This window comes from Ursus americanus, chromosome 10 (genome assembly GCF_024610735.1).
Source record: "Ursus americanus isolate L20-20 chromosome 10, mUrsAme1.1.p, whole genome shotgun sequence".
Lineage (NCBI taxonomy): Eukaryota > Metazoa > Chordata > Mammalia > Carnivora > Ursidae > Ursus > Ursus americanus.
In genome coordinates, this window is record NC_142136.1 from 76,781,175 (window position 1) to 76,798,676 (window position 17,502).

Sequence of the window (17,502 nt, forward strand, 5' to 3'; positions counted from 1 at the left end):
TACTGTTGGTGCTGCTCAACCCTGCAGTGTCCCGGGATGTGCGCCCCACACCCGGCGTCCCAGCCCTCACTTCCAGGGCCGGCGCGTCTCTGTCTTTTCTGTTTCTAACGCTGCCAGCTGCCCGCCGCCCCGCGCTCTCTGGAAGCTCCCGGTCTCAGTCTGGTTCCAACTAGCGCACCCGGATTCCGGTGTTCTGTGAGATGCCTGGTGGCGCGCGCAACCGGCTCACGGTCTCAGTCTGCTGTTTTGCGGGTACTGTCCGCGAGCCCCGCCCGCTCTCCCGTGCAAGTGGCTACCGCTTCCCGGCGCCCGAACACGGCGGCTCCCTCCCCCTTCCGTTTATCTTCCGATATCTGTGCGAGGTTTCACGGCTCCCCGCTTCGTACCTCAATACTCAGCGCTGGAGATGTTCATTTGTAGAGATCCAGATGCATCTTCCTGCGTCTCAGGCTGGTTCCGTGGTTGTTTAGGCTGGTCTGGTACCTATCCAGCTCGACTCGGGGGACTGGCTGAAAAAGTGTCTCCTACTCCTCCGCCATCTTTGACCTCTCGGTTCAGAGTCTCATTCTCTTGCCAAATGTTTGGCTCAGTCATGCAGATGTGATTCACTTCTGGCCAGTGAGAAATGAAGACAGGTTTGCTTGGGGTAGAGGGTTCCTGGGAAGATTTTCTTTGCTTTTTGAAAGGAACCCAAGACTGGGAACTTTCTGGCTCTAGGCTTTATTAAATACATGGAGATTTTGAACTCTCAGGGCTCTTTTGGCATGATAGGATGGCAGGCGATTAAGAAAGGCCAAGGGAGGGGAGGGGAGTTAAGATGGCGGAGGAGTAGGGGACCCCTTTTTCAGCCGGTCCCCTGAGTTGAGCTGGATAGGTAACAGACCAGCCTAAATAACCACGGAATCAGCCTGAGACGCAGGAAGATACATCTGGATCTCTACAAATGAACATCTCCAGCGCTGAGTATTGAGGTACCAAGAGGGGAGCCGTAAAACCGTGCACAGATATCGGAAGATAAACGGAAGGGGGAGGGAGCCGCCGCGTTTGGGCGCCGGGAAGCGGCAGCCACCTGCACGGGGGAGCGGGCGGACTCACAGAGGGCACCCGCGAGAGAGCGGACTGAGACCGGTGAGCCGTGAATGCGCGCCACCAGGCATCTCCCGGAACACCGGAATCCCGGTGTGCTCACGGGATCCAGACTGAGACCAGGAGCTCCCGGAGCGTGCGCGGGGCGGCTGGCGGCTGGCGGGCCACCTGCACGGGGGAGCGGGCGGACTCGCGGTCGGCACCCGCGAAACAGCAGACTGAGACCCTGAACCGGGTGCGCGCGCCATCAGGCTTCTCACAGAACTCTGGAATCGCGGTGTGCTCACCGGGCATAGACTGAGACTGGGAGACCCGAGAGCGCACGGGGCAGCCGGTGGCTGGCGGCATTAGAAACACAAAGGACAGGGACGCGCCGGCCCTGGAAGTGAGGGCAGGGACGCCGGGTGTGGGGCGCATATCCCCGGTCGCTGCAGGGTTGAGCAGCACCAACAGTCACAGAGTTAAGGTGGCCAGAACATCAGCGGAGAACGGGCCGCAATCCCTCTGTTCTGCGACAATGCAGCCTCTGCTGCTCTGACTCTCAGAAGAGGCATAGCCAACCGCCAGGGAAAGCCGCCAGAGAACAAAAGCCTGGAAATACCGGCTCACAGCGTGCCCATCCCCATCCCCCCTCGCAGGGAACACAGAGACTCTACCCAAACAGGGTTGCCTGAGTATCAGCGCAGCAGGCCCCTCCCCCAGAACACAGAAGGCAGGCTGAAAAATCAAGAAGCCCACAACCCGGGGCGCCTGGGTGGCGCAGTCATTGAGCGCCTGTTTCCGGCTTAGGGCGTAATCCCAGCGTTCCGGAAAGGAGTCCCTCATCGGGCTCCTCCACTGGGAGCCTGCTTCTTCCTCTCTCACTCCCCTGCTTCTGTTCCGTTCTTGCTGACTGTCTGTCTCCCTCTCTCAGATAAATAAATAAATAAAATCTTTAAAGAAGAAGCCCACATCTCTAAGATCCCTATAAAACAAGGGGCACGGCCTGGGACCCAGTCAATAATTTGGGCTCTGGACAACCCCGCAACCTCTCCTCATCAGAATGACAAGAAGGAGAAGCCCCCCCCCCCCCAGCAAAGAAAAGACAGTGAGTCTGTGGCCTCTGCCACAGAAGTAACGGATATGGATGTAACCAAATTATCAGAAATGGAATTCAGAGTAACAATGGTCAAGATGCTGAGTAGACTTGAAAAAAGTATTAAGGAAAATGTTACTGAGAATATAGAATCTCTAAGGGCGGAAATGAGAGCGAATTTGACAGAAATTAAAAATTCTATGAGCCAAATGCAGGCAAAACTAGAGGCTCTGACGGCCAGGGTCAAGGAGCATAGGAAAGGGTTAGTGAATTGGAGGATGGGTTAATAGAGGAAAAAATGAAAATAGAAGATGGTCTTAAAAAAATCCACACCCACGAATGTTGGCTACAGGAGATTACTGACTCAACGAAACGATCCAATGTTAGAATCATCGGCATCCCTGAGGGGGTGGAGAAAAACAGAGGTCTAGAAGAGATATTTGAACAAATTGTAGCTGAAAACTTCCCTAATCTAGCGAGGGAAACAAACATTCGTGTCCAAGAGGCAGAGAGGACCCCTCCCAAGCTCAACCATGACAAACCTACGCCACGTCACGTGATAGTGCAATTCGCAAATATTAGATCCAAGGATACAGTATTGAAAGCGGCCAGGGCAAAGAAATTTCTCACGTACCAAGGCAAAGGCATCAGAATTACGTCAGACCTGTCTACACAGACCTGGAATGAGAGAAAGGGTTGGGGGAGCATTTTTAAAGCTCTTTCAGAGAAAAACATGCAGCCAAGGATCCTTTATCCAGCAAGGCTGTCATTCAGAATTGATGGAGAAATAAAGACATTTCAGAATCGACAGTCACTAACCAATTTCGTAACCACGACACCAGCCCTACAGGAGATATTACGGGGGGTTCTATAAAAGTAAAAAGGCCCCAAGAGTGATACAGAACAGAAAGTCACAGCCAATACAAACAAAGACTTTACTGTCAACATGGCAGCATTAAAAGCATATCTCTCAGTACTCAGTCTTAATATTAATGGCTTAAATTCTTCCTTAAAACGCCACAGGGTTGCAGATTGGATAAAAAGAAATGACCCATCCATTTGCTGTCTACAAGAGACTCATTTCGAACCCAAAGATGCTTTCAGACTGAGAGTAAGGGGATGGAGTACCATCTTTCACGCAAATGGACCTCAAAAGAAAGCTGGGGTAGCAATTCTCATATCAGATAGATTGGATTTTAAACTACAGACTATAGTTAGAGACACAGAAGGGCACTATATTATTCTTAAAGGAAGTATTCAACAAGTGGATGTGACAATTATAAATATATATGCCCCCCAGGGGAGCAGCAAGATACACAAGCCAACTCTTAACCAGAATAAAGAGACATATAAATAAAAATACATTAATAGTAGGGGACCTCAACACTCCACTCTCAGAAATAGACAGAACACCCTGGCAAAAACTAAGCAAAGAATCAAAGGCTTTGAATGCCATACTCGACGAATTGGACCTCATAGATATATATAGAACACTACACCCCAGAACCAAAGAATACACATTCTATTCTAATGCCCATGGAACATTCTCAAGAATAGACCATGTTCTGGGACACAAAACAGGTCTCAGCCGATACCAAAAGATTGAAATTATCCCCTGCATATTCTCAGACCACAACGCTCTGAAATTGGAACTCAACCACAAAGAAAAATTTGGAAGAAACTGAACACTTGGAGACTAAGAACCATCCTGCTCAGGAATGACTCGATAAACCAGGAAATCAAAAATCAAATTAAACAATTTATGGAGACCAGTGAGAATGAAAATACAACAGTCCAAAACCTATGGTTTTGGCAAAGGCAGTCCTAAGGGGGAAATACATAGCCATCCAAGCCTCACTCAAAAGAATAGAAAAATCTAAAATGCAGTTTTTATATTCTCACCTCAAGAAGCTGGAACACCAACAGAGGGACAGGCCTAATCCACGCACGAGGAAGCAGTTGACCAAAATTAGAGCTGAAATCAATCAAGCAGAAACCAGAAGTACAGTAGAGCAGATCAACAGGACTAGAAGCTGGTTCTTTGAGAGAATCAATAAAATTGACAGACCACTGGCAAGACTTATCCAAAAGAAAAGAGAAAGGACCCAGATTATTAAAATTATGAATGAAAAAGGAGAGGTCATGACGAACACCATTGAAATTGGAAGGATTATTAGAAATTTTTATCAACAGCTATATGCCAATAAACTAAGCAATCTGGAAGAGATGGAATCCTTCCTGGAAACCTATAAATTACCAAGATTGAAACTGGAAGAAATTGGTTTCTTAACCAGGGCAATTAATTATGAAGAAATTGAGTCAGTGATAAACAACCTTCCAAATAACAAAACTCCAGGCCCGGACGGTTTTCCTGGGGAATTCTACCAAACATTCAAAGAAGAAATAATACCTATCCTCCTAAAGCTATTTCAAAAAATAGAAACAGAAGGAAAGCTACCAAACTCATTCTATGAGGCCAATATTACCTTGATCCCCAAACCAGGCAAAGACCCCCTCAAAAAGGAGAATTACAGACCGATTTCTCTAATGAATATGGACGCCAAAATCCTCAACAAGATACTTGCTAATAGAATCCAACAGTTCATTAAAAGGATTATCCACCACGATCAAGTGGGATTCATACCTGGGATGTAAGCGTGGTTCAATATTCACAAATCAATCAGCGTGATACATCATATCAACAAGAAAAGATACAGGGGGGCGCCTGGGTGGCACAGCGGTTAAGCGTCTGCCTTCGGCTCACGGCGTGATCCTGGCGTTATGGGATCGAGCCCCACATCAGGCTCTTCTGCTATGAGCCTGCTTCTTCCTCTCCCACTCCCCCTGCTTGTGTTCCCTCTCTCTCTGGCTGTCTCTCTGTCTCTGTCAAATAAATAAATAAAATCTTAAAAAAAGCAAAAAAAACCCCCCAAAAAAACAAAAAAAAACAAGAAAAGACTCAGGAACCATATGATCTTCTCAATCGATGCCGAAAAAGCATTTGACAAAATACAGCATCCTTTCCTGATTAAAACCCTTCAGAGTGTAGGAATAGAAGGTACGTTTCTCAATCTCATAAAAGCCATCTATGAAAAGCCTACTGCAAATATTATTCTCAATGGGGAAAAGCTGGAAGCCTTTCCCTTAAGATCAGGAACACAACAAGGATGCCCACTCTCGCCACTATTATTCAACATAGTACTAGAAGTCCTTGCAACAGCAATCAGAGAACAAAAAGGGATCAAAGGTATTCAAATCGGCAAAGAAGAAGTCAAAATGTCTCTCTTCGCAGACGACATGATACTCTATATGGAAAACCCAAAAGAAGCCACTCCCAAACTATTAGAAGTTATAGAGCAATTCAGTAACGTGGCGGGATACAAAATCAATGCTCAGAAATCAGTTGCATTTCTGTACACGAATAACGAGACCGAAGAAAGAGAAATTAGGGAATCCATCCCATTTACAATAGCACCAAAAACCATACGTTACCTTGGAATTAACTTAACCAGAGACCCAAAGACCTTTATTCTAGAAACTATAAATCACTCTTTTTTTTTATTTTTTTTATTTTTTTTATTTTTTATTTTTTCGACAGAGATAGAGACAGCCAGTGAGAGAGGGAACACAAGTAGGGGGAGTGGGAGAGGAAGAAGCAGGCTCATAGCGGAGGAGCCTGATGTGGGGCTCGATCCCATAACGCCGGGATCACGCCCTGAGCCGAAGGCAGACGCTTAACCGCTGTGCCACCCAGGTGCCCCTATAAATCACTCTTAAAAGACATTGGGGAAGACATAAAAAGATGGAAAGATATTCCATGCTCATGGATCGGAAGAATTAACATAGTTAAAATGTCCATGCTACCCAGAGCAACCGACACTTTCAATGCTATCCCGATCAAAATACCGATGACATTTTTCAAAGAACTGGAACAAATAGTCCTTAAATTTGTATGGAACCAGAAAAGACCCTCAATCTCCAAGGAACTGTTGAAAAGGAGAAACAAAGCTGGGGGCATCACAATGCCGGATTTCGAGCTGTACTACAAAGCTGTGATCACAAAGACAGCATGGTACTGGCACAAAAACAGACACATAGACCAATGGAACAGAATAGAGAGCCCAGAAATGGACCCTCAGCTCTTTGGGCAACTAATATTTGATAAAGCAGGAAAAAACATCCGGTGGGAAAAAGACAGTCTCTTCAATAAATGGTGCTGGGAAAATTGGACAGGTACATGCAAAAGAATGAAACTTGACCACTCTCTCACACCATACACAAAAATAAACTCCAAATGGATGAAAGACCTCGATGTGAGACAGGAATCCATCAAAATTCTAGAGGCAGCAACCTCTAAGACATTGGCCAAAGCAACCTTTTTCATGATACATCCCCAAAGGCAAGAGAAACAAAAGATAAAATGAATTTATGGGACTTCATCAAGATTAAAAGTTTCTGCACAGCCAAGGAAACAGTCAGAAAAACTAAGAGGCAGCCCACGGAATGGGAGAATATATTTGCAAATGACACTACAGATAAAGGACTGGTATCCAAGATCTACAAAGAACTTCTCAAACTCAATACACGAGAAACAAATAAACAAATCAAAAAATGGGCAGAAGATATGAACAGACACTTTTCCAATGAAGACATACAAATGGCTAACAGACACATGAAAAAATGTTCAAAATCATTAGCCATCAAGGAAATTCAAATCAAAACCACACTGAGATACCACCTTACGCCAGTTAGAATGGCAAAAATAGACAAGGCAAGAAACAACAATTGTTGGAGAGGATGTGGAGAAAGGGGATCCCTCCTACATTGTTGGTGGGAATGCAAGTTGGTACAGCCACTCTGGAAAACAGTGTGGAGGTCCCTTAAAAAGTTAAAAATTGAGCTACCCTATGATCCAGCCATTGCACTACTGGGTGTTTACCCCAAAGATACAGACGTAGTAAAGAGAAGGGCCATATGCACACCAATGTTCATAGCAGCAATGTCCACAATAGCTAAATCGTGGAAGGAGCCGAGATTACCTTCAACAGATGACTGGATTAAGAAGTTGTGGTCCATATATACAACGGAATATTACTCAGCTATCAGAAAGAACGAGTTCTCAACATTTGCTACAACATGGACGGCACTGGAGGAGATAATGCGAAGTGAAATAAGTCAAGCAGAGAAAGACAATTATCATATGATTTCTCTCATCTATGGAACATAAGAACTAGGAAGATCGGTAGGGGAAGAAAGGGATAAAGAAAGGGGGGGTAATCAGAAGGGGGAATGAAACATGAGAGACTATGGACTATGAGAAACAAACTGAGGGCCTCAGAGGGGAGGGGGGTGGGGGAATGGGATAGACTGGTGATGGGTAGTAAGGAGGGCACGTATTACATGGTGCACTGGGTGTTATACGCAGCTAATGAATCATCGAGCCCTACATCGGAAACCGGGGATGTACTGTATGGTGACTAACATAATATAATAAAAAATCATTATTAAAAAAAAAAAAAGGCCAAGGGAATCACAGAAAAGCTGAACCAGGGATAATGTTATTGAGCAGTTCAATTAACCATCTCTAGAAGTGCCCTTCCTCCAGACTTCCTATTATATAAGATCATAAATGTTCTTATTGTATGTGGTTTTTCTCACGTGTCTTCTGTTATTGGCAGCTGATAGGATTCTAAATGATAAGGTATTTAAATAAAGTAACATAATTTTATTAGCAAACATGCTGTCACTAACTAGGACACAAAATAAACAGATTTTCTATAAAGTATCCTTGTGAGTGAAAAAGAGAAATTATGTAATTTATACAATAGCCCAAATATTGGGTTTAAGAACTACAATTTAAAAACCTCTATTATACAGAAAAAAAATAGTGTTTAATAACATGAGGCTCTGGAAACAGCTGGGGTTCAACGCTCGGTCCGTGCATATAGGGTTACCAAGTGAAGATCTCCGTGTTTACTTTCTCCCTCTATGAACTAATGATAAAAACAGCTGTCTTCATTTACATATAGCACTTGCACAGCAGCACACAGTGAATACTCAGCAATGTTGGCTTATGTTACTACTCGTAAAATGTTTATATCAGTGGTACTTAGATCCCAGTAAGTACATACACCTGAATTTATACCACAGCTTTTGGCTACTCTTTAGTGACTAGCACAAAACTAAGTTAATTCCCTAGAAAATTAAATTTCTCGGTATTGATACGACTGACTTCCTGTATGTTCTCTTAATTTTTTCATTGAAATATTCTTTTAAAATAAGCATATTCTATTCCATTTTCAACTCCATTTGGCCTCTAAGAGAATCAATATTGTCATCTGTAAACATTACACATAACTTCACATCAAGTAATATTACAATAAAACTGCACAGAACACACATGGCTGTTTTTTAGACTTGATTCTTTTTGACATCCCTCTGCATGAAAAAAGTTTCTCCGTCCCCTCACTTTCAATCTGCAGGTGGCTTTAGGTCTAAAATAAAGTCTCTTGTAGGCAGCATACAGACAGGCCTTGTTTTTTAATCCATTTTGTTACCCTATGTCTTTTGATTGTTTAGTGCATTTACATTAAAAGTAATTACTGATATGTATTTATTGCTATTTTATTACTGTTTTATGGTTGTTTCTGAAGATTCTTCTCCGATCCTTTTTCTGTCTTTCTCTGTTTCATGGCTTGCCGATTTTTTTTTTTTTTTAAGATTTTATTTATTTATTCGACAGGACAGAGACAGCCAGCGAGAGAGGGAACACAAGCAGGGGGAGTGGGAGAGGAAGAAGCAGGCTCCCAGCAGAGGAGCCCGATGTGGGGCTCGATCCCACAACGCTGGGATCACGCCCTGAGCCGAAGGCAGACGCTTAACCGCTGTGCCACCCAGGCGCCCCATCTTGCCGATTTTCTTTAGTGATATATTTGTATTTCTTTCTCTTTGTTCTTTCCATATTTATTAGTTTTTGATTTGTGGTTACCATTAGGTTTGTCCATAGCATCTTCTGCATATAGCCATCTATATTAAGTTGATGGTTGTTTGAGTTTGAACCCATTCTTCACTCCTGTCCTCCCCATGTTTTAGGTATATGATGTCATATTTTACATCCTTTTATTTTGTGAGTTCCTTGACTGATTTTTTTTTATATAAAATAATCATTTTCACTGCTTTTGTTTCCTACTTTCTTACTTGTTACTTTCGGTCTTTCCTTTCCACTCAAAGAATCCCCTTTAACATTTCTTGCAGGGCTGGTTTAGTGGTCATGGACTCCTTAGTTTTTGTTTGTCTGGGAAACTCTTTATCTCTCCTCCTATTCTGAATGATAGCCTGGCTCGATAGAGTAATCTTGTCTGAAAATTTTTCCCACTCAGCACTTTGAATGTATCATGTCACTCCCTTCTGGCTTGGAAAGTGTCTGCTGAAAAATCTCTGGCTAGCCTAATGGATTTTCCCTCATAAATTGCTATCTCCTTTTGTCTTGCTGCTTTTAATATTTTCTTCTTTATCACTATATTTTGCCATCTTAATTACAGTATATCTTGGTATGGATCTGCTTTTGTCAATTTTGATGGGGGTTCTGTGTGCCTCCTGGATCTGGATATCTGTCTTCTTCTCCAGATTAGGGAAGCTTTCAGCTATTATTTCTTCAAATAAATGTTCTGCCCCCTTTTCTCTCTCTTTTCTTCTGGGACTTCTATAATACGGATGTTACTACATTTGGTGGAGTCACTGAGTTCCCTAAGTCTAGTCTCCTTTTGCATAATTCTTGTTTCCTCTTTTGTTCAGCTTGGTTACTCTCCACTACTCTGTTTTCTAGGTCATTAATTTGTTCCTCTCCTTCTTCCAGCCTGTCGTCCCTTCCACCATGCATGTTTCTCATTTCATTTATTATACTTTTACCTCTGCTTTGTTATACCTTACCTGTGTATTCAGGGTCTCATTCATGTCTTTCACTCTTTCCTCCAGTCGGGTGAATATCATTATGATCACTACTTTAAATTCTCTATCAGGCCTGTTACTCATCTGTTTCGCTTAGATCTCCTGCCATGGCCTTGTCCTGTTCTTTCATCTGGGGCAAATTCTTCTGTCTCCTCATTCTGTCTAAGCCTCTCTGCTTGTTTCTGTGTGTTAGGAAAGTCAGCTATGTCTCCTGTTCTTGAGGGTAATGGCCTTATAAAGAAGAGGTCCTGGAGCGCCCTGCTGTGTAGCGTCCCCTGTTCCCCAGGGCCTGGTGCTTCCAGGAGCGTCTCCACTGTGTACTATGTGCACTTGCTGTTGTGTCCTGGCTGCTTTATCCTTCAGGCCAGTCATCTGCAGAGGCTCTCTTTGTCTGCTGTGGGCAGTTTCTGGTCCCTAGCCTGAATGTGGCAAGTTTCAACTAGGTGAGCTGTGGCCTGCTTGTGAAATGAGACTTGTTGCCACTGCCACCGGAACCAAGACCTCACAAAATTCCTGAATCAGGACACAGGTTGGGGGCGGGGGGGGTTTGGGCCAGTCTTCTGCGGGAGGGGTCCTGCCACACTGGGACTGAGGTAAGCCTGACTGGGCATGGCAGTTCCACCAGAGCATGTGGGTGTGTGGCCTGGTGTAAGCAAGTTAGGAACTAAGAGTTGGTGCTGCACTTGTTCCTGCAAGTGGCTCTGTGTTTATGCTGAGGAGCAGGGGAGGGAAATAGTGCATGCCAGCTCCTTTGTTCTCCAAAGGGTCTCTCCATAAACAATGCCTCTTTGGGACACCCTCTGACTTGAGCAAATAACCTCCCCACTGTGTGCCCCAAGCACTCTCCAGATCGCTGTTTCCATGCCATATCTGTGGGCTGTTTTTCCTTTCTTTTCTCTAAGAGCAACTCAAATGTCTTCTGAGCTCCCCTGGAGTGAAACACTCTGACCTTGAAAACTCCAGGCTTCATGTGCTGGTGGTTGCACGAACTCATCAAATTCAGGCCCACTCACCTTCCAAGCCAATGGCTATAGGGATTCATTTTACCTATGCACTCCACTGTGTGCTAGTTTGTCTCTTGCCCTTCTCCACAACAATGGCTACCTCCCCACCACAGCAGCTACAGTCCCTTTCTCTTCCAAGCATGTCTCCACACTTTCTACCTTCTTCAATGTGGCCTCTTCTCTACCTTTAGTTGTGGATTGTGTTCTGTTAGTCTTCAGATTGATTTCTGGAGTATTCAGAATGATTTGATAGTCATCTAGTTATATTTGTGGGATGAGGTTGAGCCTCATGAGGTGGGAATAGGGTCCTACTCTGCCATCTTCCCCTCCCTGTTTTGTTTCTTAAATTTCACATCTGAGTAAAATCATATGGCATTTGCCTTCCTCTGACTGACTTATTTCACTTAGTAGTATACTCTCTAGTTCCTTCCATGTCATTGCAAATGACAAGATTTCATTCTTTTTAATGGCTGAATAATATTCCATTACACACACACACACACACACACACACACACAAATATATATATACCACATCTTCTTTATCCATTCATTGATTGATGGACACTTGGGCTGCTTCCATATCTTGGCTATTATAAATAATGCTGCCATAAAGATAAGGGTACTGCTGACATGAACTTTTAAAATACCTGAGAATTACGTATTTGGAAAATAAAAATTAAAAATATACTACAACACTAAAACAACAACATGAGAACTTACATACCTATCTTCATTTTTGGCTTCCAAAGGAGGAGCAGGGCCCCTTGACTGACCAAGGGGGTCAAATGCAGAGCCTGAGACAGAATTCAAGAGTTTATATTGTATTTGTGATACAGCATAATCAAAGAAAATATAAAACCTTGCACAAGTTATTTAATTTGCCTATTTATTAAATGGTTTACATTACCTATTTATTAAATGGCCAGGACATTTGTTATGTCTATATAAACATTTTTTATATCAAGAAATTGGTAAGATTTTAACATACATCAAAGTATATAAATGAAATGTGAAAACAAAAATGAGTACTCTCTTAGTGTTTACTTCTCCTCCACAGTAATCTATCCTAACTCTAGGAACTCTAAATTATCAATCACATGAGTAATGACCTGGTATTGAGTTTTTAACTTTTTTTATTGGTATAGTATACATTAGGTTTTGTCATAATAATTTTATTTTTACATTATGACCTAACTTACATATTTAAATACTATTTTCACTTATAAATTTTAAATTGGGCTCTAACTTATATAAATAAATTGTAGTTTCTAGTTTTTTTAAAATGCACACATTTTTAATGTACAAGTTAGCACACTTTTACAAATCACATGCCAGTATAACCACCATTCCAATTGAGATACAGAACGTTTTCATTAATGGTATCTAAAATAATGACATACTTTATAATCAACAGCATGTTAGGTTTTATTTAAAATGGTAACATTTTACATCTATACATAGAAACACTATAACAACGTTAAAACATCTGAAAAAATTATTAGAAGAGATAATATAACAAACCTCTCAAAGCTGCTTTGGTAAAACCAGCTGCTCTCACTGCTGTCATTGGTCTAGTAACTCCATCCTTGAAAGAAAAAGAATCATGTAAAAGGTATTCTTAAATAAGATTTATTTCTTATCTATAGTTCTGCACATGGCACATACATTAACATAATCCCATTTTTTTTAGTCCCAATTTTTCTGATTTTTTGAAAAGATTTATTCATTTATTTGAGAGAGAGACAGAGAGAAAGAGAGAACATGTGGTGGGAAGGGGCAGAAGGAGAGGAAGAGAGAAACTCTAAGCAGACTCTGAGCTGAGTACAGAGCCCCACTCTGGGCTCAATCTCACAATCCTGAGATCATGAGCCAAAGCCAAGAGTTGGACATTTAACCGACTGTGCCACCCCGGCACCCCTTTAATACTGATTTTTAACCACTCTCTGCTTATTCCTTACCCCTGCCTCCTCAAATGTCAGTCATGTCTCTACTTTCCCTTTCCCCTATAAAATTTCAATTCCTTGCTTGAACTGGGCTTACTCCTAGTTTGAAAAGAAAAACTCAAAAGATTTTTATATAGCACCTTATATAAGTTATATAGGTTATTAGCTGGCTACTCCTCTACTTTTTTGGTCTCCTATATGCCTATGAGAGAAACTACAGAAATTGTTGCAAGTGATAGCATAGGAAAAATGGGACCCAGAGTTCACTACACAACCAAACTATCTTCTATGTCCACTGCTCAATGGGATTTCATTTGAGACCTGAGTAAATCCAATGAGATTTTGCCTCCAAAGATTCTTAACAGTCCAACCTTTAGCCCACAATTTAAAGAATCAGGGTCATTATATAAGAAAACACCTTCTTTAACATTTTAAAATAATATAATAAAAAAGGTTGGCAATAATATTCTAAGTCACAAGAGAGGCCCAAAATGAACAACCACATGACAGAGATACCTGAATAGCCCCTGTCATTGGTCTTCCCATCGATGATGCCAGGGATGTCTTGGACTAGTAAACAGAAAACTAAATTAAAATGATTCCAAAAAACATCTACATTTAGTTTTATAAAAACCAAGTTATAAAAGTTTTCTTTGTAATTTTTTTCTTCATTCTATTGGGAAGTAAACCTATTTATAACCTGAGGATGCAAGATTAAACAATAAAACTCTAAAACAAGCTTCAGCAAACTACAACCTTCAGCCTTTGTCAATAACATTTTATTGGAAAACAGCCATACCCCACTGGTCTGCACATGGTCTATGGCAGCTTCTGTACTACAAATGCAGTTTGGTAGCTACAACAGAGACCATGACCTGCAAAGCCTAAATTGCCTGGCTCTTCACAGAAAATGTTTGCTGTTTCTTGTTCTGAAATACTACCAAAAATCAAATTAATGAATAATACATGCTTAGGCTGATTAACGAAACCATGTTTCATTTAACACACAATTACATCATGTATATGACTACTTTTCTTATTCATATAAAGAAACTGTATGAAGTCAAGTGTCCTGGACCTCTACATACTAAAATCATTTCTCTGACCCCTATGGAATATTATAATGAGGACTAGAAAATGCTATTTCACCACATTCTTCCATTTTTCTCCCATTGCCCTTTTATTTCTGTATGCTAAGACATCCAAATTTGGGCAAGACTTAAAAATTTTCCTTTATGGATTTTTACATAGTATCTTTCCTCCAAAGATCTGAAATAAAAGCAAGACCCAAATATATACCTCTGAAATTTTCCTCAAATTTTATTTTTTCATGTATTAATTGGTAATTTTAAAATATTATAAACATATTACCTTTATATAACATTTAACTCCACATAAAATATGAATGGAATACACAAGAGACTTGGTAATAGTACACAAAAAATGAAAGGAACTCAATCAACAAACACAAGGTTTACAAATAGAAATGATAATAAAATATTTTCTGATAAATTTACAATCAAAATGACTAGTATATAAAAGCTATTAATCAAATTAGACTTTTATAAGGTTTGTAACTATCCAAAATGAAAAATATATCTGGGTCACGGACTGAAAGATACCCAAAATTATTATAGAGCTGCCTAAAGTGAACTTAAGGATAAGAAAAAGCACCTTCATATCTTTAGCTTAAGTAAACCTACCCCATATCCAGTAGCTACAGGTCTAGTAACTGCTGTGCTTGGTATTTTAGCAGTTATCTTGGGGAGGAAAAAAAACATAGTTAATAGAATTCAAATTAAGCTATACAATAGAAAACTAGAAAAACAATGGGAAATATAGACTCATCAATAGAGAAATATTTGTATAATATTTAGGATAACTTCTCTTAAATTACTCTAAATATTAAGGATCCCAGATATTTTAAAGTATTAAGAAGGAGACTTACTCTGGAATTCATTTTAAAGAAGAAGAGAAACTTTAGAATTACCTGAGGTACCAATGAGAAAGATTAGTTTTCATGGCTGCATCTATCATTCATTATTCATACTGACTACTGCCAGCCACTAGGCCTAACAATAGACACAGGCATTGCCATCAGAGAATCTGGGTTTGAATCTCAGCTCTCCTTCTACCAGCTGTTTTTATTCACACTTTTTTGAACCTAAATTTTCTCATCTTTGAAATAAGGATATCCTGATCACAAAATTGTAGTTGGAATCAAATAGGACCATGCAGGTGGAAATGTCCTATACATGTTAGTTATTAGGCATATTTGCTTGAAATATTTGATTAAAACATCATTAGAATAGCTCTACTTCTGGCTATGATGGACTGCTGTTTTATATGACTCTCCCCCTAAGAATAACTAAAAAAGCTAAGGACAAAAATATTTTTATAAAAAAATCAACTTGAATATATTAGAGAACCAAGAAGACAATGAAGAATTAAGATAATGAAGGGGAAAGGTTTCAAGATAATGAAAAGGGAAAGCTAGAGAGGTATGCCTGCATTTGAGCCTGCTTTTCTCAAAGAGGCAAGGCTAAGAAGCTGAACACAGCTCTCTACAGACTCACAGGTCTTACGAGACAAAATGTTGGAGTTGGGGGGGCTGCCAAGGTGGCAGCCCTGGTAATCCTGCAGGCTTTGACTGTGATCTCAAAAGGCTACACTCTACAACTGAAAAGTAAATAAGTATACTAGCCCTCATAAAAACTGAAGCCCAATTTAGAACCATCTCAAACTCAACTGGATTAAGGTGAGCCAGGACTCCTTGTGCCTCTAAGGGCCATAAGCAGAAGTAAATTCTCTAGTGAAAGATAAGATCATCTAGAATTGTGCTATCCAGTAGAACTTTTCTGCAGTGATGAAAATGTTCTATATCTGCCCTGATAAGATAGCTATTAGCCACATGTGACTGTTGAGCATTTGAAATGTGATTGGTGTAATAAGGATCTGAATTTTTATATTTTACTTTATTTTAAATAATTTAAATGTACATAGCCACATGTAGTAGTTGTTATCATACTGGACAACTCAGACAATAGCCTTAAATTAACTCTAAAAGTTTTCATTTACAATGCCTGGCATTGAATCAAAAACAACCAGACATATAGGAGGCAAGACTACCTAACCAAAAGCCAAGAGAAACAAAAGACTAGAAAGACACTCAGAAAAGGATACATATAATGGAAATGTCAGACACAGACTTTAACATAACTATGCTTAATATGATCAATGAATTAAAAGACAAGATTGACAATTTCAGCAGAGAACTGGAAAGTATAAAAAAGGAATAGAAATGACAGAACTGAAAAATAGCTGAAAATGTAAAATTCTGGCATTGTTCAGGAAGCAGTAAAATACTAGACTTTAATAATTGAAAGATGAGCATTGTAATCTTTAGGAAAACACTAAAAGAATGGTTAAAGAAAGTAAACTCACAAGATAACATTGGGGAGAAATGGAATAATAAAAAAGAAACAAAAGAAGGCAAGAAATAAGAGAAAATAATACATAAAAAAGTCAGGAAAAAACAAAAAGCAAAGTTAAGACAAATTAAAACCGGAACAGTAATTTCATTAAATGTAAATGGACTAAATACTTCACTAAAGAATAAGATTATCAGACCACATTTTAAAAAGAGAACTCAGTTACGTTCTGCTAATGAGAAATACATCTTAAATATATGGATACGGAGAAGTTGGAAGTAAACAGATGGGAAAGGTATATCATGCAAATCCTAGACGAAAGAGAGCTTCTGTAGCCCTATCGATATATTAATATCTGACAAAATAGACAAACAGCATGACTAGAGATAGGACATTTCAAAAATAATAAAAGGCTCAATTTATGCTGAAAATATAATAATGCAAAATATTTTTGCTCCAAATATATAAAAGCAAAACTCTAAAAGAGAAATAAATCCACACAATGTAACTTTTGACATCTTTCTAACAGAACTAGTAGCCCCCCAACCCAAAAAAATCAGTAAAAATATAGAACTCTTGAACAAAACCATTAACAAACTTGATCTGACAGATCTTAGAAGAAGCTGAAAAGGAAGGATATGGGTCTTAGCAATTTTTTCCATGAGAACAGACTGAAGGAAAGAGACCATTATTCTTTTAACTACTTACTAATGACCAAATCAGTGTTTCAGTTTTTTACTTTTAGCATGGGATTGATCTCTTTAGATAGAGTGGATTCTACACTGGCTCTTCCTTTATTCACCTTACACCCTCATCTGCAATGCCTTTCCTCCAACATCTCAAGGTCAGTCTTAATTGTACGTACCCTTTAATATTCAACTGTAAATTTATCTTCTAAGCAGCCTTGCTGATTGTCCTAACTAGTGATAAATAACCTCTTTTTGTGGTCCCATAGCAATTTGTACTCTTTTCTTTACAATACTTATATTACGCTTTGAATATAGGTATCCAGTC

General features: G+C 40.3%; 1 protein-coding gene across 3 annotated transcripts in view; it reads right to left on the bottom strand.

The window, feature by feature from the left end:
• The window catches only part of IFT88 (intraflagellar transport 88), a 145,464-nt gene that overhangs the window by 108,922 nt on the left and 19,040 nt on the right, over positions 1–17,502 (bottom strand). For all 3 annotated transcript variants that reach the window (XM_045797132.2, XM_045797130.2, XM_045797129.2), the window contains exons 4-7: positions 14,761–14,817; positions 13,574–13,627; positions 12,636–12,699; positions 11,839–11,908 (exon numbers count right to left, since the gene is read on the bottom strand). In XM_045797132.2, coding sequence (XP_045653088.2) covers positions 11,839–11,908; positions 12,636–12,699; positions 13,574–13,627; positions 14,761–14,817 — 245 coding nt within the window. The remainder of the gene's footprint in view (positions 1–11,838; positions 11,909–12,635; positions 12,700–13,573; positions 13,628–14,760; positions 14,818–17,502) is intronic.